Raw genomic sequence first — 21665 nt, 5'->3', positions numbered from 1 at the left:
ATGTTGAAATCAAGGCCGATCCGGACTGCACCAAAAAAAGACGTTGTGTCGGTCCGTGTTTAGTGGGTGTTCTGGATTTGGTTTTCAGAACAATAAAGTGCAGGTGAACACAAGAGGAGATTAAAGGCCCAGTGCAGTAAAAATTATGTTTCCTGTGTTTTATATCATATTGTACAACAGCTGATGAAACGAACACTGTAAACGTGTGAACATGTTTTATCAATGCCCTTTCCTGATAGTTGCTGCTTGAAAATACAATCTACAATCTTGATGGTTAAAAATACAATTTTCTAATCAGCAGGCTTGCATGGGTGGGAGTTTCGGCTTTCTATGGTGACATCACCAGGCGGTAAATTGGTTAATAGACCAATACAAAGAGAGTTCTAAACCTCTCTGCCAATAACAGCTAGTTTTCAGTTTCCCCCTCCCAACTCAGACTACTCCCAGACAGTCTTAGCAAAATTCTTGCTTAATGGAAATCTATTACAGTAAGGTACTTAATTATTACCTAGAAATGATTTGATATAGATTTTTTTTAAATGGCTGCATTGGGCCTTTAACATTTAAATCAAAACAGAGCATTCAACCATGTGTTAACATTTTTTTAAATGTATGAATTATTATCATATTTATGAATACATATAATAATTATTCGAATTATAAACATTTATAATAAAACATGTTATACTTATCGACTATTACTCAATCATTGGTTACACATCGTGAATTAAACGCATTTATAGAATTAGTCCCGATAAGCCTCTTATTTTACAATGAACACATTTAAGCGTGCTGCTTTTTCACCCAATGGCACATCAACAGAAAATCGCATAAATATAGCAAGTGTAGCTAGCTAGAAGACTAAGCAAAAATAAAATCCAACTCGCTTTTGGATGCGTCTCCACTGTGATGGAGAGAGGTAGTCTATGCGCATGCGCACTGCTTCCTTCTATCCTCCTGACCTCCTCCCGGTTTCTCTTTTCTGCGGCGCGACTTGGTCCCCCTCCAATTAAACAAATACACACCCCATACTACAGCCATACACACACATACTACACACATGAGGGATGGCTGTCGCTGTCTTCGGAAAGATCCTCATCGGCATTTACGTGGAAATCAAACGGAGTGATGGTAAGACAGAGAGATATTTCTCTCTCCTGCTCGTCCGCTAGCTAGCTAGATAAAGATGCATTTTTCATTGAGGCGCTGTCGCGTTAGCTACATCATCTTTGTTGCTCCAAGGCAGCGCCTAGCCAGTCAGGCAGGGTGCTGAGTTGGATACCTAGCCTAGCAATGGCATAGAGATCTGTACCCGGTACTAGACCCATTCTCATCCTACTGTCATGGTCCCTGTCTGACACAGCGGCAGTCAATCAAATCGGTTATTATTACCTTGAATGGCGTAGCTATAGCCAGCAAGTTGTAGCCTTTACTCAATTACTGGGTGAAGCTAGCCGGCTGGCTAACAGGGATTAATGATTTATATTGGCAGGGATGCATCCACCTGTGCGGTTATAGGCCGTGCTGGTTGCCTGGTAATGATACTGGATTCAGCCGTATATATCGTTTAGTGAACTGTCTTAATGGGAATAGTCACAGAAGACCGTTCAGCTCTGAACCAGAATCTGGGTTTACAGGAAACGTTGAATATGGCGATTCTCCTTTAAGCCTAGTCCTTGATCATGGCTCTGAGTTACATTATGTTACACGTACTACAGTGCCTTCAGAAAGTATTCATACTCCTTCATTTTTCCACATTTTGAAGCATTACAAAGTGGGATTAAAATTGATTTAATTAAGATTTGTTTGTCAACAATCTACAAAGAATACTCTGTAATGTCAAAGTGGAATAAAAATTCTAACATTTGTGAAAAAATATGAAAACAATTGGTTGTTGATCATTGCTAGACAACCATTTTCAGTACAGACTTTCAGGCCATAGATTTTTAAGCTGATTTAAGTGAAGACTGTAACTCTGCCACTCAGGAACATTTACTGTCTTCATGGTAAGCAACTCCAGTGTAGATTTGGCCTTGAGTTTTAGTTTATTGTCCTGTTGAAAGATCTCCCAGTGTCTGGTGGAAAGCAGACTGAACCAGGGTTTCCTCTAGAATTTTCCATGTGCTTAGCTCCATTCTGTTTGTTTTTTTTATCCTGAAAAACTCCCCAGTCCTTAACAAATTCAAGCTTCCCCATAACATGATGCAGCCACCACTATGCTTGAAAATATGGAGAGTGGTACTCAGTAATCGTTGTATTGGATTTGCCCAAAAATAACACTTTGTCTTCAGGACAAAAAGTGTATTGCTTTGCCACATGTCCTGCAGTATTACTTAGGTGCTTTGTTGCAAACAGGATGCATGTTTTGGAATATTTTTTATTCTGTCCTTCTTTTCACTCTGTCAATTACGTTAGTATTGTTGAGTAACTACAATGTTATTAATCTGTTATCAGTTTTCCCCCATTTCCTGTCATGTGTAATTGCGGGCTATTCTTTGGGTGCTGAAATCCATAGTTTTTGATTAAAAAACGTATTTTTATGTGACATCGGAAGTCCAGTTCTCCCACACTAGTCGCCGCTTGACCCCATCGTAAATGGTTGAGTTTTAGTCGGCTAGCCACTGACTAACAATAGCCTACTAGCTACTTCTTTACATAGTAGTCCTTGCTAGTCTAAAGTGAGTAGTGTTCAGTTGCTATTTATTTAATTCTCATCTGCTCTATCTCCAGGGAAGGACTAGCAAAAGACACACGCTTAGTGATTCTGCAGAAATGAACCTGTCTTGTTTGATTTAATTAAATTATCTGCTCAACCAACTGTGTGACTGTATTTTTTAAATGTTTGTAGTAATTTGGGCTCATCCATAAGAGAAGAGCTTTAGCTATTTAGAATGAGACATGACACTAGAAACATTATGGAAACAAACCATTTTGCATGTACGGTAACATAACAAAATGCCCTGAAGCAGTCAAATGTTGACATGCATGTGAAGCTTTTTTAAATGTCAACCAATCAGATCCAGGGTTATTGACACATCTGCTACTGAAGGCCTCTGCCCATACTGGCCAATTTTGGCTGGTCTCATCGTCATCCTCTTTGGTCAGTGTGATCTAGTGTGTCGTGGTCATTGGCTGAATTTCAATAGCCAGAGTGTATGACCGTATGAGTCTACAACTGTTTTCTCCCATCTATGGCAGCCAGGACAAATCCATCATGTCATGTGGTCACAAATCCATCATGTCATGGTTCTCTAACCTGCAGGAGTCTACACTGAAACTGGTATATGTTTATAACATGTTTCTTGCAGGTCGAATCCACCAGGCAATGGTCACATCACTGAATGAAGACAACGAGAGTGTCACGGTGGAATGGATAGAGAATGGAGATACGAAAGGGAAAGAGGTACTGTGTGTGTGTGTGTGTGTGTTAATCAGTCATGTCTGACCCCCTATCAGCTTGTACCAGATGGAGCGTTGAAAGTTTTAGGACACAAAGCAAATCAGCTTGACTACGGATGCTTTTTAGTAGTTTGTGTGTGTGTATGTGTGTGTGTTTGTTTGTGCGTGCGTGTCCTCCTTTCGGATTACACGTTTTAACATGGTAGCCTATTTCACTTCTTAAATGTCACTGGTAAATTGTTAATCAATCTCACTGCACATGTGTGACATTCTTGTCTTTTCCTGAGTTAAGAGATTACTTTATTATTCCATACGAGATGTTCATTTGTCTTCCGTTTTTTTTCTTCACCCAACCCCTCCGATATACACTGAGCGGACAAAACATTAGGAACACCTGCACTTTCCATGACATAGACTGACCAGGTGAATCCAGGAGAACGCTATGATCCCTTATTGATGTCACTTCTTGAATCCACTTCAATCGGTGTAGATGAAGGGGAGGAGACCGGTCAAATAAGTATTTTTAAGCCTTGAGACATGGATTGTGTAGGTGTGCCATTCAGAGGGTGAATGGCACACCTTTGAACATGTTATGGTAGTAGGTGCCAGGCACATTGGTTTGAGTGTGGGAAGAACTGCAACGCTGCTGGGTTTTTCCACATTCAACGGTTTCCTGTGTGTAATAAGAATGGTCCACCATTCAAAGTACATCCAGCCAACTTGACACAAATGTGGGAAGCATTGGAGTCAACATGGGCCAGCATCCCTGTGGAACAATTTCGACACCTTGTAGAGTCCTTGCCCCGAAGAATTGAGTCTGTTCTGAGGGTAAACGGGGATGTAAACTCAATATTAGGAAGGTGTTCCTAATGTTTTGTACACTCAGTGTATATACATACACACATTAGGTTGGAGAGGCTGGAAAGTATGTTGCACCCTCTTCCCATGCAGATTGACCTGGAGAGCATATTTGCTCTGAACCCAGATGTGGCCCCTGAAGAGGAGGCAGTACAGAGTCCTGAGACCCCCCCTCCTGCCACCTCTATCGCCTCTGCTGCCAAACAAATCAAGCCACCCAAGGTCATTCTCTTATAGTGTACTGTGCTGTGGCCAAAAGCCATACATCTGTACAGTGTACTTTAATCATGGGAAAGTGTTGGCTATTTTCATGTGTCCCATTTGCTTCTTTACGTTCATATGGTATTATTTTGTCTCTTGTAGAACCGACGAACAATAGCACCCCCCAAGACTGAAACCCCAGCAAGAGAAAACAGAGGCAAGGCAGCTTCAACAGAACTTTGATCTCCAAGTCTCCTCACGTTCCTGAGCAAAGACGAGACTTTTGAAGTCTGTCAACGCGAGACTACGTCGGTGTCCCAAATGGCACCCTATTCCCTTTATGGTGCACTGCATTTCAACAGGGCCCATAGGGCTCTGGTCAACTGCAGTGCACTATGCATGGAATAGGGTGCCATGTTGGGTGTACACTTGGTTTAACCAGGCTTGCTACATAACATCCTACTGACCCACTGTACCACGAGAGTAATAGATCTCTATTTCTGTTTCAATAGAAGCAACAGGTGTGCCATCTGTGAATACGTGGTGAAAATACCCCTCGGACACTGTGATATCTGGAGGGAGAGAGACAGAGAGATCAGTAGAGAGATAAAGAGAGACGAGAGAGGAAGAGCGAGACCTTGGTATCTGTAGAGAGAGAGAGAGAGAGATCTGTAGCAACAGTCGAAAATAGATAAATACACAGGTGGAAAGGAGAGAGAGGGTCTGGGGAGAGATAGCATATTCATGTCAAGATCATTTACTGACAAATCACCTGAGGACGACCGATATGGGACTGTCATTACTCCTGTTCGGAATTTAAAAAGCCATCAATAAGAAGATGAGATGCCCAAAGACAATATGGCATGTACTACATGTAAATGTACTAAACAAAATGTACATGCGTGACTAAAATGTCCTGTATGTTGTGTCTTTCCAGCTGCAGCGGTGGGGACTACGCGGGCCAGACCCAGTCAGATACAGCACCAGCAGAGCCAACCAGAACCACCCCCACCTGCAGCACTCACAGCCCTACAGACACAGCAAATGACACTACAACAGCAGCAGAACGGTAATACACACAGACACACTGCAGCTTTGTGTCGCTATAATAGTCCTGGTTATTGTGAAATACATTTGCCATGTTAACAACTAGTCGTTTTTGTTTGTTTGTTGTTGTTGTAAATCTCCGATTGGAGCTCTCTGCCGCGATGAGATGTGATGTTGAGTCTGGTGGGTTACGATGATGGGACACATGACCAGTGATCTAATGCGCCCAGGCAGACAGACAGGCCTATTAGCCCAGCTGTACTGCTGAGAGAACAGAGAGGCAGCCGGAGAATAGCTCTTTCACTGAGCTGCGCTCTATTCCGGCCGGCCGGGGGGGTTTATTATGAGCTTATTGAATGTGTAGCTTAGCGCTCATGGTTTAATCTTTTTGTTGTGTATTTGCCTCTGAAGAGCTTTGAAGTATATTGAAATAGGGACAGTAGAAATGAAAATGGACCACTATTATACATTTATGCTAGATTCTTTTTTGATAATTGTGTTTTCCTACTCTGTACGGGATCAGCGCGGCGGAAATCCAACTGTGTGAAGGAGGTGGAGAAACTGCAGGAAAAGCGAGAGAGAAGGAGGCTGCAACAACAGGAGCTGAGAGAGAAGAAGGCACAGGTAGGGTCACAGTTTGCTCACCCACAACCGCCCGACTACTGAATATGTGATAAAGTATAAATCTGATGCCTGCACCCAACCCTAACCCGCTAATATAGAAAATGCCTGTAGGCTACAGTCAGCAGAGACAGTGGAACAATCTTTTGACATGGGGTGAAGGATTTTCTTTCGCCTGATCGACAAGTGTCTTGCAAAAGTATTCATCCCCCTTGGCGTTTTTCATATTTTGTTGAAAAAATTATACAAAACGCCCCCCGGAAAAGTGGTGCGTGCATATGTATTCACCCCCTTTGCTATGGAGCCCTTAAATAAGATCTGGTGCAACCAATTACCTTCAAAAGTCACATAATTAGTTAAATAAAGTCCACCTGTGTGCAATCTAAGTGTCATATGATCTGTCACATTATCTCAGTATATATACTCCTGTTCTGAAAGGCCCCAGAGTCTGCAACACCTCTAAGCAAGGGGCACCACCAAGCAAGTGGCACCATGAAGACCAAGGAGCTCTCCAAACAGGTCAGGGACAAAGTTGTGGAGAAGTACAGATCAGGGTTGGGTTATAAAAAAAATCTCAAACTTTGAACATCCCACGGAGCACCATTAAATTCGTTATTCAAAAATGGAAAGAATATGGCACTACAACAAACCTGCCAAGAGAGGGCCGCCCACCAAAACTCACGGACCAGGCAAGGAAAGCATTCATCAGAGAGGCAACAAAGAGACCAAAGATAACCCTGAAGGAGCTGCAAAACTCCACAGCGGAGATTGGAGTATCTGTTCATATGACCACTTTAAGCCGTACACTCCACAGAGCTGGGCTTTATGGAAGAATGGCCAGAAAAAAGCCATTGCTTAAATGGAAAAATAAGCAAACACATTTGGTGTTCGCCAAAAGGCACGACGGAGACTTCCCAAACATATGGAAGAAGGTACTCTGGTCAGATGAGACTAAAATTGAGCTTTTTGACCATCAAAAAAACGCAATGTCTAGCGCAAACTCAACACCCCTCATCAACCTGAGAACATCATCCCCACAGTGAAGCATGGTTGTGGCAGCATCATGCTGTGGGGATGTTTTTCATCGGCAGGGACTGGGAAACTGGTCAGAATTGAAGGAATGATGGATGGCGCTAAATACAGGGAAATTCCAGGGGGAAACCTGTTTCAGTCTTCCAGAGATTTGAGACTGGGACGGAGGTTCACCTTCCAGCAGGACATTGACCCTAAGCATACTGCTAAAGCAACACTCAAGTAGTTTAAGAGGAAACATTTAAATGTCTTGGAATGGCCTAGTCACTTCAATCCAATTGAGAATCTGTGGTATGACTTAAAAGATTGCTGTACACAAGCGGAACCCATCCAACTTGAAGGAGCTGGAGCAGTTTTGCCTTGAAGAATGGGCAAAAATCCCAGTAGCTAGATGTGCCAAGCTTATAGAGACATACCCCAAGAGACTCACAGCAGTAATTGCTGCAAAAGGTGGCTCTACAAAGTATTGCCTTTGGGGGGGTGAATAGTTATGCATGCTGAAGTTTTCTGTTTTTTTTGTGTTATTGTTTGTTTCACAATAAAACATATTTTGCATCTTCAAAGTAGTATGCATGTTGTGTAAATTAAATGATACAACCCCCCCAAAAATCAATTTTAATTCCAGGTTGTAAGACATCAAATTAGGAAAAATGCCAAGGGGGGTGAATACCTTCGCAAGTATGTACACTACATGACCAAAAGTATGTTGACATCTGCTTGTCGAACATCTCATTCCAGAATCATGGGCATTCATATGGAGTTGGACCCCCTTTGTTGCTATGACAGCCTCCACTCTTCTGGAAGGCTTTCCACTCGATATTGGAAAATTTCTGCTGGAACTTACTTCCATTCAGCCACAAGAGCATTACTGAGTTCGGGCACTGATGTTGGGCGATTAGGCCTGGCTCGCAGTTGGCATTCCAAATTATCATTGGCTGTTGATGTCAGGGTTGTGTGCAGGCCAGTCAAGTTCTTCCACACCGACAAACCATTTCTGTATGGACCTCGCTTCATGCACGGGGGCTGAGGAAAGGGCCTTCCCCAAACTGTTGCCACAAAGTTGGAAGCACAGAATCGTCTAGAATGTCATTGTATGCTGTAGCGTTAAGATTTCCCTTCACTGGAACTAAGGGGCCTAGCCCGAACCATGAAAAACAGCCCCAGACCATTATTCCTCCTCCACCAAACTTTACAGTTGGCACTATGCATTGGGGCAGGTAGCGTTCTACTGCCATCTGACAAACCCTGATCCATCCGTCAAGACTGCCAGATGGTGAAGCGTGATTCATCACTCCAGAGATCATGTTTCCACTGCTCCAGAGTCCAGTGGTGGCAAGCTTTACACCACTCCAGCCGACGCTTAGCATTGCGGATGGTGATCTTAGGCTTGTGTGCGGCCATGGAAACCATTTCATGAACCTCCTGACGAACAGTTCTTGTGCTGATGTTGCTTCCAGAGGCAGTTTGGAACTCAATAGTGAGTGTTGCAACCGAGGACAGACTATTTTTACGCGCTTCAGCACTTGTCGGTCCCGTTCTGTGAGCTTGTGTGGCCTACCAATTTGCGGCTCAGCCGCTCCTGGACATTTCCACTTCACAATAACAGCAGTTACAGTTGACTGGGGCAGCTCTAGCAGGGCAACATTTGACGACTGACTTGTTAGATAGTTGGCCTCCTATGATGGTGCCACGTTGAAAGTCTGTGAGCTTTTCAGGAAGGCCATTCTACTGGCAATGTTTGTCTATGGAGATTGCATGGCTGTGTGCTCGATTTTATACACCTATCAGCAACAGGTGTGGTTTTGTAAATATTGTGTATGTTTCTGCTTATAATTTCTGACAATTTGGTAGGTTATTTGTTAGTTGACTCTTCTGTCAATATGTGTTGCCCTAGAAGACTAAATTTACCCTTGCTCACTAGAATAATGTCATAGATTGATAGAATGAATGCTTCAATCTAGTTGACATCGGTAACATTTTCTCTGTCTTTTCGGATTCTTTCGTGGAGCAAAGACGTTTAGGGACCGGGATAAAATGCTGAACGAAATAAATCACGTATCTCTTGTTCCCGAGTCAAAATTTGGCTTACATTTGGTGTATAATTTTACTGCAAGAAATGCTTGATTCTGAAGGAGTTGATACTAAGGCTATGTGAGAGGTTATAGACCTACAGTCAGTGTCCAGATTTCACTTTCCATTTAACCCATCTGAACAGTAGGCTAAGTTCCCCTGACGTGCCACAGGCCCATTTTGAAGACCCCGTCTTGTGACTCTGGCGCCTCACAATCATCACTGCGTTCCCAAAAGCATTTTGTTTTTGGAGTGTAGTCTATTTGGCGCGTGTACAGTTAGGGCCTAAAGCTAAGGCTTGTGCACCAATGCCAGATAGCCTAAAATAATGAAAGAAAATCCTCAATGTAGCATATAAGGTATAAATTGCACAAGAATGATACATTGTTTTTTCTTTATTCAACCTGCCCTTCCTCCACACAATATATCCGCGGGGACTGCGGTAACCCACGACTCATTAACACACACACACACACACACACACACTGTTGACTGTGCCGTTCTCTCCCAGGAGGTAGATGTCACTGTGCCTAACTATGAGATCATGTGTATGATCAGAGACTTCAGAGCCAGTCTGGACTACAGGCCTCTAACCACCGCTGATCTGGTACGTTTTATATCTATATCTGTCTGCTAAAACTGCTTAGGCGCAGGTCTATTTTCATAGAGTGGTGACACGTCTTTGTTGGCCACTAACTAAATCATGTCTTGTATGACATTGTTTCAACTTTCAGATCGATGAGGAGCACAGGATATGTGTGTGTGTACGAGCACGGCCCCTCAATAAAAAAGGTACACATTTCATCAATCGAACGCAGGCACACCAACTTTCGGGTTACATGGTCTTTTACATGCAGAGGTTTAGCAGCAGCATAAGCATCGCACTCCTCACACGTTCTTGTGGAAACATGATCCCCCCTTCCAGAGTTGACTATGAAGGACCTGGATGTGATCACCATCCCCAGTAAGGACGTGGTGATGGTCCATGAGCCCAAGCAGAAGGTGGACCTGACCAGGTACCTGGAGAACCAGACCTTCCGCTTCGATTACACCTTTGACGACAGCGCAGACAACGACATGGTCTACCGGTAAGTTTCCCTTCTCAACTCCCAAGTGGTGCGGAGGTACGTTTTTCAAGAACACAAATGATCACGTGCACTGGGAAGAATTCTAACTGGAGATGTGTGTCTGTGTGTCAACACTCCCGTTGACATAACACGGTTTATTTGAAAGTGTGAGTTGAAAATATAATATTGTAATTTAGAGTATCTTTACTGTGGTCAACCGTTCATTCCCCCTGTCCCCAGGTTCGCCGCCCGACCACTGGTGGAGACCATCTTTGAGAGGGGAATGGCCACCTGCTTCGCCTACGGACAGACAGGAAGTGGGAAAACGCATGTGAGTGGTACCGATGATGATCTCTTCCCGCGCGTGTCGGCTAACACTTGAACGCTAACTTGATAATGCTGTAACCTAGCAACCTGTATCTAGCAAGATAAGCTCACTGCTTTCCCTTTCAGACAATGGGAGGAGACTTCTCTGGGAAGAACCAAGACTGTTCTAAAGGGATCTACGCACTGGCTGGTACGAACACTACACCATGTCTCTCTCTTTAGTTCAAAACGTGCTCCTTTCTGCGTGTTTGTGTGAAGCTGTGTCTCTTCAGTGAAGCCCTTTCTCTCTTTGCAGCGAGAGACGTGTTTCTCATGCTGAAGAAGCCGAACTACAAGAAGTTGGACCTCAATGTCTACGCCACCTTCTTTGAGATCTACAGTGGGAAGGCAAGTGGAGTCACCACAATACATGCATCTACAAACCCCCTATATTGAACCGTGAAGCTTGGAGGGTGGCGACTGTGTTTATGTGACCGTGGTTGTGGTTCTGTACGTGTTTGACCTGCTGAACCGCAATGCCAAACGGCGTGGGCCGAAGGACGGTTGTGGTTGTGTTAACCCGGCCGCGTGGTTGTGTTGCGCTTCTCTAGGTGTTTGACCTGCTGAACCGGAAAGCCAAGCTGAGGGTTCTGGAGGATGGGAAGCAGCAGGTGCAGGTGGTGGGGCTGCAGGAGAGAGACGTCAAATGTACTGAAGACGTTCTCAAACTCATAGAGGTTGGAAACAGCTGCAGGTAAAACCACAGAGGGCGAGTAGGAAGGAGGGGTGGAGTGGGATGGTTTAATTGACTGGCGTTACCTTATTTTAAAGATCTGATATGGATGTTATTCCTACCAGTCATTTCCTGCTGCTTTACTCTCCCTCCCTCCCCTCTCTATCATCTCTCGCTCCTCCTCCTCTTCCACCCTCATTCTCTCGCTCTCTCCCAGGACGTCAGGTCAGACCTCGGCCAACGCCCACTCGTCCCGTAGCCACGCTGTGTTCCAGATCATTCTGAGGCGGCGAGGGAAGATGCACGGCAAGTTCTCGCTGATCGACCTGGCGGGGAACGAGAGGGGGGCCGACACGTCCAGCGCTGACCGCCAGACTCGCCTGGAGGGAGCCGAGATCAACAAGAGCCTGCTGGCGCTCAAGGAGTGTATCAGAGCCCTGGGTCGGAACAAGCCCCACACCCCGTTCAGAGCCAGCAAGCTGACCCAGGTTCTCAGAGACTCCTTCATCGGGGAGAATTCAAGGACCTGCATGGTGAGATAATACTGTACATACATCTCCTTTAAAGTGACGATCAGCAGTTGAAACAATAACAATGGCGTTTTCTCCGCCCCGTTTCGCTAAAAAGCTGAGGGGTGGGGCTGGAGAAATGTAACCACTCTCAAATTCATAGACAGATCTGTTGATGCAAGGACTGACCATCCATGATATCAAAATGAGAGTTTTAACCATGTTTTGAGGTTATACAGTGTTTGTTTACATTTACTTTGTTTAGAGTAAAACAAGCTTATATTTTGGGTTCTGATGGGGTACTAAACTCGTGAAGTTATATTATTCATAATTATATATATAATTAATGTATAAGTCCAAAAATGGATGTAGGATTGTCCCTTCAACACTTCCTGGTCTTCAGAGCTGCCTGGTTCGATGTTTATTTATTAAGCACCAACGATTATGATTATTTTCTAACGATGTAGTAACTGTTATTTCCCCCCACAGATTGCCACTATATCTCCTGGAATGGCTTCCTGTGAAAACACTCTAAACACTCTGAGATACGCCAACAGGTGAGACCACGCTGACTGACTGTCTACATCTCACCAACGACTGTTGGTTGTTAAGGGAGAAGTTTAATTCAAGTTGTCATTGCAGAATAACCTTCCCCCCCCCCCTCTATATCTCGTCTCACTCCCTCTTCTTGATTCGAGACAAATCATTTACCCTCTAATGTATGATCAGACCTTATCCTGACGGGATCTTCTCGGTCGCTTTGTGTGTGTGTCTCTCTCTCCCTCTCCAGAGTGAAGGAGTTTGGGATCAGCCCATCAGACATCCCCTTCTCCCAGCAGCAGGGTGGTGGAGGGGGGAGTCGTGCTGAGCTCTCCCCCACTAATACCTACGAGTACGATGACTTTCCCACCTCTCCCACCAGGTCTCTCCTCTCTACTAATCTCTTAACTACCGTACTTACTTCATCTTCTTCGTTCCTATGTTTGTGATCTCCACTAGCTCACATACAAACCCATCCTCTGCCTGTCATTTGACTCCAGTGAGAGGTTACTCCTAACCGCAGATCTAGGATCAGATGAACTGTAACCTTATAATAACTATAAGGCCAGTCAGGCCATAAAGAAAATATTGCTCTGATCCTGGACCAGGGGTTAGGGGAAACTTTTACCTACGCCTTTATTTTTTACTCCTAAGTACCCCTTTCATTGACTTAAGTGTTGCTGGCTACAAACCTGCACGGCCTCAAGTTTTTCAGCTTGTTTCCGTTTTTTTTCTTCTTCATTTATATAATTTATTTAACCTACGATGATAGAATTTATTTAAAAGGTCCCGAACAGTCATTCTTGATTCCCATGTAAAATAGCCTTTTGAGTGACTAAAATATCACCCATAATATTTGTTTTGAATAGAAATGCTTCAAATTGTAGAACATTTTCTTTTTTTCTCATGGCTAACTACCAGGAAGTTTGAAAAGACAGGCTAAGTGGACGGGGAGCTAATATTCATGAGCTCGCCTTGACTGACAGCTCTTTGAAACACCTCTGTTAAGCAACTTGGATGCAGTTTAGCAGTAAAATCATCTCAAGAATATTTGGTGATACACAAAGCAGCTCAAACGACATTGAATTTGCATCAGTGATTTAATCATTGCATCAAGGATTTTTATACATCTCCTGTTTGGCATGTATCTTGTGATATGGTTCACAGCAGCACTGACGGATGTGTTAAAATGACAACTGCAACAACTGCGACCCCCCCCTTTTGTTCCATGCTGGCTGAAAACCTAGCTAGCCAGTAACTAGCTAACACTAGACATAAATATAAGTATCATTGCAATAGATTAATATGGTCAACTTTTAATTATGTTTGCTGACAACCTACAGATTTTGACACCAGTTGAGTAGTTATCTAGCTATATAAATCACGCCTCTCTTAAAATACGCCTTCTCCGATGATGTTGGTTACAAGGCGGTACTTATTTAAATTAGATAAGAGAATATCATGTTACCATTGGTGTATTAAAATGAGAGAGTTAGGGTGATGTCACCCTAAACCCTTATTAATCCCGCCGCCTGAATCCAAGTGTTTGACATGGTGGAGGGGACCAGTAACTTTATGATCAAACTTTATCAATGTAGAAGCGACAGTCATTTTTCACACTTTGATCTGTTTTTATTCAAATATCATGCATTTCATGATAAACATGATTTTGACTGTTCATGACCTTTAACCTTCAGTTTCAGTTTGTCATTGCTGAATTGTGGCATGCTTATATGTTTAACTCTTTCATACATTCATTTCAGAAGCAGTTTTTTTGTTTTTCATGTTTTTCTTTCCCAGCTTGTCCTTCACACTCCTGCCTAAGAATGTCTCCATTCGTTCCCATTGGTTCATTGACTGTTTTAACCAATCAAAAGGTCAGATCATGTGGTCAGAGAAAACTACTAATGTGTGTGCTTGCGTATGTGTGCGCGCACATGTGTGTTCTTGTGTGTCTGTGTGTGGTGTTTGTGTGCATCGACAGGGTGAAGGAGCTGACGGTGGACCCAGGGGTGATGATGGAGGGGCGGGGAGGACACAGCGTCACCCAGCTAGAGGTCCTGGAGGCTCAGTGGGGGGTCGGCAGCTCCCCTCAGAGGGATGACCTCAAACTGCTCTGTGAACAAAACGTAAGAAAACACACACATACACCTACTGTCCAGTTACCCCTGTATAGTGCCCTCCACTAATATTGGCACCCTTGGCAAATATTAGCAAAACGGCCTGTGAAAAAAAGGTCTTTGCTGTTTATCCTCTTGGTCTTTCATTCAAAATATTCACAAAAATCTAACCTTTAAATATTTTTCTCAGAAACATATGTGCCACAATTATTGGCACCCCTAGAAAGTCTCATGAGTAAAATCTAACTTAAGTATATTCCCATTCAAATGTTATGTTTTTAAGTTCACCTGAGTGATTAGGAACACTTAAGTGGTAAGCCATGACTTCCTGTTTCAATGGGGTATAAATATGAGGTGACACACAGGCCAAGTTCCCATAGTCATCCATCACTATGGGAAAGACCAGAGAATACAGTAATGATGTGCGACAAAAGGTTGTTAGCTGCACAAATCAGGAAATGGCTATAAGAAAATACCTTAAAACGGTTGAAACTGCCCATTTCCACTATCAGGGCAATAATTAAGACGTTTAAAGCAGCTGGTGTGGTTAACAATCGGCCTGGAAGAGGATGTGTGTCTATATTGACCCCACGCACATTGAGGAGGATGGTTAAAGTGGCCCAAAAAAAACTCCCAAGCAATCACAGTTGGATAAAAAAAATTCATAGCCCGTTTTGCTCATATTTACCACGGTTATATTAGTGGAGGGCACTGTACATACTGGCTTATACACTGATTTACTGTCAAATAAAAAGGGTGTGGTTCTTCAGAGTATTCTTTCCTCTGTTCTCTTTTTTTTCTCTCCATCTCTCTTCTCTTTCTTTCTCTTTATCCTTCTCTCTAACCCCCACTTCCCTCTCTCACCCCTCCCTCCGTCGGCATCTCTCTCTCTCCCCTCCTCTCCAGGAAGAGGAGGTGTCCCCCCAGCTCTTTACCTTTCATGAGGCTGTGTCTCAGCTGGTGGAGATGGAGGAACAGGTGCTGGAAGACCACCGAGCTGTGTTTCAGGTACACACACACACATATAGTTCAGAGTAGGGCTGCACAATGAATCAAATTGCCATCGAAATTGCAATTTTAACATGTGCAAAATCCATATTGCAAGGGATCCATATTGCATACAATATGTTGAAATGCCATTCAGCTGCGTAATGTCCGTGTTTATAGTTTATTCCGTTTGTTGTCTCCTTTCTGCTCTTGTGGCTGCTTCCCACACACAACAAGCCTTGCAACATGTCACTCGATCAGCACAGTTCCTTCTCCTTGCTGTTAGATTCACTATAAGTTTTCATGCTGTTTTAGGTCAAATGCAGACAACAGATTGTTCCAAACAAGAACAATGCTTCTTTACACTTTGCTTCTTAATAAACTCAGCAAAAAAAGAAACGTCCTCTCACTGTAAACTGCGTTTATTTTCAGCAAATTTAACATGTGCAAATATTTGAATGAAGATAACAAGATTCAACAACTGAGACATAAACTGAACAAGTTCCACAGACATGTGACTAACAGAAATTGAATAATGTGTCCCTGAACAAAGGGGGGGTCAAAAGTAACAGTATCTGCTGTGGCCACCAGCTGCATTAAGTACTGCAGTGCATCTCCTCCTCATGGACTGCACCAGATTTGCCAGTTCTTGCTGTGAGATGTTAGCCCACTCTTCCACCAAGGCACCTGCAAGTTCCCGAACATTTCTGGGGGGAATGGCCCTAGCCCTCACTCACAGATCCAACAGGTCCCAGACATGCTCAATGGGATTGAGATCCGGGCTCTTCGCTGGCCATGACAGAACACGGACATTCCTGTCTTGCAGGAAATCACGCACAGAACGAGCAGTATGGCTTTTAGCATTGTCATGCTGGAGGGTCATGTTAGGATGAGCCTGCAGGAAGGGTACCACATGAGGGAGGAGGATGTCTTCCCTGTAAAGCACAGCGTTGAGATTGCAATGACGACAAGCTCAGTCCGATGATGCTGTGACCCAAATCGATCCTGCTCCAGAGTACAGGCCTTGGTGTAACGATCATTCCTTTGACGATAAACGCGAATCCGACCATCACCCCTGGTGAGACAAAACCGCAACTTGTCAGTGAAGAGCACTTTTTGCCAGTCTTGCCTGGTCCAGCGCCCATGGGCAACGTTGTTTCTGGTGAGGACCTGCCTTACAACAGGCCTTACAAGCCCTTAGTCCAGCCTCTCTCAGCCTATTGCGGACAGTTTGAGCGCTGATGGAGGGATTGTGCTGTTCCTGGTGTAACTTGAGCAGTTGTTGTTGCCATCCTGTACCTGTCCCGCAGGTGTGATATTCGGATGTACCGATCCTGTGCAGGTGTTGTTACATGTGGTCTGCCACTGCGAGGACGATCAGCTGTCCGTCCTATCTCCCTGTAGCGCTGTCTTAGGCGTCTCACAGTACGGACATTGCAATTTATTACCCTGGCCATCTCTCTTTGGTGTTTTTCAGAGTCAGTAGAAAGGCCTCTTTAGTGTCCTAAGTTTTCATAACTGGGACCTTAATTGCCTATCGTTTGTAAGCTGTTTGTATCTTAAGGACCGTTCCACAGGTGCATGTTCATTAATTGTTTATGGTTCATTGAACAAGCATGGGAAACAGTGTTTAAACCCTTTACAATGAAGATCTGTGAAGTTATTTGGATTTTCACAAATTATCTTTGAAAGACAGGGTCCTGAAAAAACTTTATAAATTAGTTCAGAGTAGGAGTTTCATTCTCTGTGTGTGTTCCCGTCTGTGTCCGGTGCAGGAGTCTATCCGCTGGCTGGAGGATGAGAAGGTTCTGTTGGAGATGACAGAGGAAGTGGACTATGACGTAGACTCCTATGCCACGCAGCTAGAACAGATCCTGGATCAGAAGATAGACATCCTCATTGAGCTCAGAGGTAATGTGGGATTCTAATAACTGATTCTAAATCAGAAGTAAGCAATCATTAAATGAATTGTGATTCATGTCATGTTATTTGGAAGTAAGAAACAAGATGACATTTCATAGCATTTGTTACTGATTATATCTAAGCCTCTACCTTCTCTTACTTTCCATCCTCCCATATTTCCCCCTCCTTTCCTCCCCTCTCTCCCCCTCCTTTCCTCCCCTCTCTCCCCCTCTCCTCCCTCCTTTCCTCCCCTCTCTCCCCCTCTCCTCCCCCTCCTCTCCTCCACTCTCTCCCCCCTCCTCTCTCTTCCCTCCTTTACGCCCCTCTCTCCTCCCTCCTTTTCTCCCGTCTCTCTTCCCTTCTTTCTTTCCCTCCCTCTCTCAGACAAAGTGAAGGGTTTCCGTTCTACGCTCCAGGAAGAGGAGCAGGCGAGCAAACAGATCAACCCCAAGAGGCCCCGCGCTCTTTAGACACACACATTCAAACACGTACACACATCACTAATCTCAACACTTAACTGGAACCCTCTGACATTAAGGCTACTTGAGACTGTCATAAGCATGACATAACTGATGTCCTTAGCCATGGGCCCTAAAAGATGGTCGGGGCCCGTTGCGGTACTGGGTTTTGGATATCTAAATGTGGGTTGTGGCCTAAAGCATTGTTTCATTTGTCCAGAGAGGCATATTGACATTTAAAGGCATTAAAAGAAATAGGGGGTCACAGCACAAAACATCTGGAAACAACTGTACAAGCAAATTATTTAGTCATTTGTTTAGACCTAAATAAGATCCATGCTATGATGTATTTTATGATTGAAGGATCATGAGGTGTTGCCCTATTCTCTATGTACAGGCTCTCATTGCTGCTTGTAAATATCCTCCATCCATCCATTTATCCATCTGTTAAACCGAGGACAGATTCTCTCTTATTTCCATGTATTGTACATGGGTAATGTATCTATGTGGTGAAACAACTATTGACGGATTTTCATTTAAACAAAGAAAAGGGGGAAGGATTTCTTTTATGCACCTTTTTATAAGACAAACTGTAAGATATGATCGATTTTACCTCCAGCCAATTTTAAGAATCAAAACAACGTATTTATTTAGTAACTTAACTACCGTCCGTATTCAATCATGCTCCTGGAGAGTTTTAGTGTGTGCAGGCTTTCTTTCCAGCCCAGCACGAACACACCTGACTCAACAAATCAACAAGACCGTGATCAGCTGAATTAGATGTGTTAGTGCTAGGTTGGGTCAAAAGCCTGCACACACTGTATTCAACTCTCCAGGACCAAGAGCAACAAACACTGATTTAGTAGGAAATACATTTCTGACCACCTGTTCTGATCATGTAGCCTATATAGGTTGAGGAAGTGATAATGTGTTGGTCTGGGAGCCAACCAGATGCATGCATGCACAAACCAGCTGTGATTGTACTTTATTGGAGTTGTTGAATACTCATTTCTGTTTGGCTTGAAGGGCATTCTAGAGCGTGCATTATTTCCCCATGTATCTGCACGGTAGAATTCAATGGCTATAGTTCATTCTCACGTGTTCTATGTTTGAGCTGCTTTTGGAAGCAAAAGTCGAATTGAAAACATTATTGGCATTGTTGAATTGGATTTTCATAACTGTAAGCTAGGACTGATGGTTTGTTGTGCTAAACCAGCGAGTATGTTTGTTTGGTTACCAAGGCAACTACTGCAGCTCTCTAGTAAACTTGCTAGCTACTTCAGTGGATGTTGAACACATTTCCAGCGGCAAATGTGTTAAATTATAACCATTGTATGAAAGGGATAATAAACTCGAGCTCTATGCGTTCTCTGGAAGGTCAGTTCCACTCCGCTAGCGCGTTATTTTTCACAGAACGCATAGCCCCTTGTTGATTATCTCTTACATAAACCTACTGCACACTCGTGTGCTACTGTACATAAATGCACTACTCTTTATGACCTTCTCCAACAGTGTTTTCCCAACCATTTCTTAGGCAAGGTGGGCCACCCTTCACGTCTAAAAAGACTGGTTGAAATGTTCAGTGGCTTCAACCTTCTGATGTTTTTGAGGGATATTGTGCCTCTCCTAAGAATATTGGGGAAACACTGTCGTACAAATGCTTCTAATGACTAGCTTGTATAAAACTGCTCTGTGTTACTTGCTAGGATAAATATTTATATGTACCAACCTGCCTCTTGACAAGCCCAGTCGCAGTTGTATCTGTCCGTTTTGTTTACAAGGCAATCAATGTGCTATTAACTGAAGAAATAAAAAAAGTATCTTTTCTCCCCCCATCCCATTTTAAAGTTGTTTATAAAAGGGAATATGGAGGTGCAGATGTATAGTGATGAAAAGGACTGAGTTTGGACCTAGCTGCTGCAGTGTAACTAGAACTTGACTACGGTACCTGAAGAAAATTGATGTGTGCATCAGATGTAACTGCCTGGCTTAAAGAATAAAGAACCACCTGACTGACTGCACCTTCTGCTGTATGTGTTCTGACAACAATTATTCAGACGTTGACATCCTTACAGACCACAATCTCCAGTCACAACAATTGTATGTATTTTTTTGGGGTGGTAGACTAACTTTATTTTAACATATACCGTGCCTATAGATTGAAATAGATTTATTTGCATTTTTTTTCCATTGATCTACACAATACTCCATAATGTCAAAGTTACATTTTTTTTTAAACAGTTTTACAAATTAAATAACTAAAATATAGTCGTTGCATAAGTATTCACCCCCTTTGTTTAGACAAGCCTAAATTAGTTCAGAAGTAAAATAACAACAAAAAGTTATATGGTCTCACTCTAAAATAATAGGGGTTGACATGATTTCAGCAAATAAACAAACGTCCTCTCACTGTCAACTGCGTTTATTTTCAGCAAACTTAAACGTGTAAATATTTGTATGAACATAACAAGATTCAACAACTGAGACAAACTGAACAAGTTCCACAGACATGTGACAAACAGAAATTGAATGTGTCCTTGAACAAAGGGACATTTCTTTTTTTTGCTGAGTTGACAATATAAACTCAGCAAAAAAAGAAACGTCCCTTTGTCAGGACCCTGTCTTTCAAAGATAATTCGTAAAAATCCAAATAACTTCACAGATCTTCATTGTAAAGGGTAGAAACACCAAAAGAAAGATGCCCAGGGTCCCTGATCATTTGCGTGAACGTGCCTTTGGCGTGCTGCAAAGAGGCATGAGGACTGCAGATGTGGCCAGGGCAATAAATTGCAATGTCCATACTGTGAGACGCCTAAGAAAGCGCTACAGGGAAACAGGACGGACAGCTGATCATCCTTGCAGTGGCAGACCACGTGTAACACCTGCACAGAATTGGTACATCCAAAACGTCACACCTGCGGGACAGGTACAGGATGGCAACAACAACTGGAATGCACAATCCCTCCATCAGCGCTCAGACTGGCCGCAATAGGCTGAGAGAGGCTGGACTGAGGGCTTGTAGGCCTGTTGTAAGGCAGGTCCTCACCAGAAACAACGTTGCCTATGGGCACAAACCCAGTGCCGCTGGACCAGACCGGACTGGCAAAAAGTGCTCTTCACTGACGAGTCGCGGTTTTGTCTCACCAGGGGTGATAGTCAGATTCCCGTTTATCGTTAGAAGCACTCCAACTGGGTCATTTGATGACAAGGTATACATTGATAACATTGGGGTTCCAGGGGAGGTGCCAGATGAGTCAAAGCAAGAAATCAGATCCTAGCAGGATTAGAGTTAAGCATTTCCGGGGCTCTACTCTCACAAGAACGTGGACTGGATTAATTATAGTTATGATAATCAACAGCGCTTTAGCAGGAATACCAGAGGTGTTATTAAAGGTTTTGTAGAACAGACTGAAGCAACCAGCTGGAAGACCTGACAGAATAGAAATTGCATTAGATAAAAGGGGGAAGTGGGCGTGATAATCAGGACCATGTCTTACATCCCAGGTAACACAGCTCCGGACGAATCAGTGCCCGAAGCCTCAGCTGTTTTGACCACCCTGGCTCACGGGTTGGCAGAAACTCTGGGGTGGATACTTCTCTGAACTAACTTGGGTTAACAGTATTTATGAAAAAATGTGATGTTATGGGCCACCTTCACCTGTGTGACTGTGTTAGTTTTGTACGTACGTGGTTGATTGCGTGTATGTATGAAAGTTATTGCTTCCAGGACTATGGAGAGATCAATGTCACTACAGATGGGGCGTTATGGGCCGGTTCCAGGTTCTGACCCCTGGAGGACTGAAGGCATGTCTACA

At 43.5% G+C, this 21665-nt stretch overlaps 1 protein-coding gene across 1 annotated transcript; it reads left to right on the top strand.

Moving 5' to 3' along the window:
* The first annotated feature begins 967 nt into the window (after positions 1–967).
* LOC115127730 (kinesin-like protein KIF2A) lies at positions 968–19871 on the top strand. The gene is made up of 20 exons (XM_029657347.2): positions 968–1131; positions 3309–3403; positions 4351–4479; positions 4621–4675; positions 5396–5527; positions 6029–6129; positions 9740–9835; positions 9963–10020; positions 10154–10316; positions 10536–10626; positions 10749–10812; positions 10918–11009; positions 11213–11355; positions 11552–11867; positions 12333–12400; positions 12634–12765; positions 14368–14512; positions 15410–15511; positions 17266–17401; positions 17777–19871. Exons 1-20 carry the CDS (start codon positions 1068–1070, stop codon positions 17860–17862), a joined length of 2268 nt encoding a protein of 755 aa, XP_029513207.1. The 5' UTR covers positions 968–1067; the 3' UTR covers positions 17863–19871.
* Positions 19872–21665: the final 1794 nt, after the last annotated feature.

The sequence above is a fragment of the Oncorhynchus nerka genome, linkage group LG4 (assembly GCF_034236695.1).
Source record: "Oncorhynchus nerka isolate Pitt River linkage group LG4, Oner_Uvic_2.0, whole genome shotgun sequence".
NCBI classification, from domain to species: Eukaryota; Metazoa; Chordata; class Actinopteri; order Salmoniformes; family Salmonidae; genus Oncorhynchus; species Oncorhynchus nerka.
The sequence above is the reverse complement of the archived record's forward strand: the minus strand, read 5'-3'. Positions and strand labels throughout refer to the sequence as shown.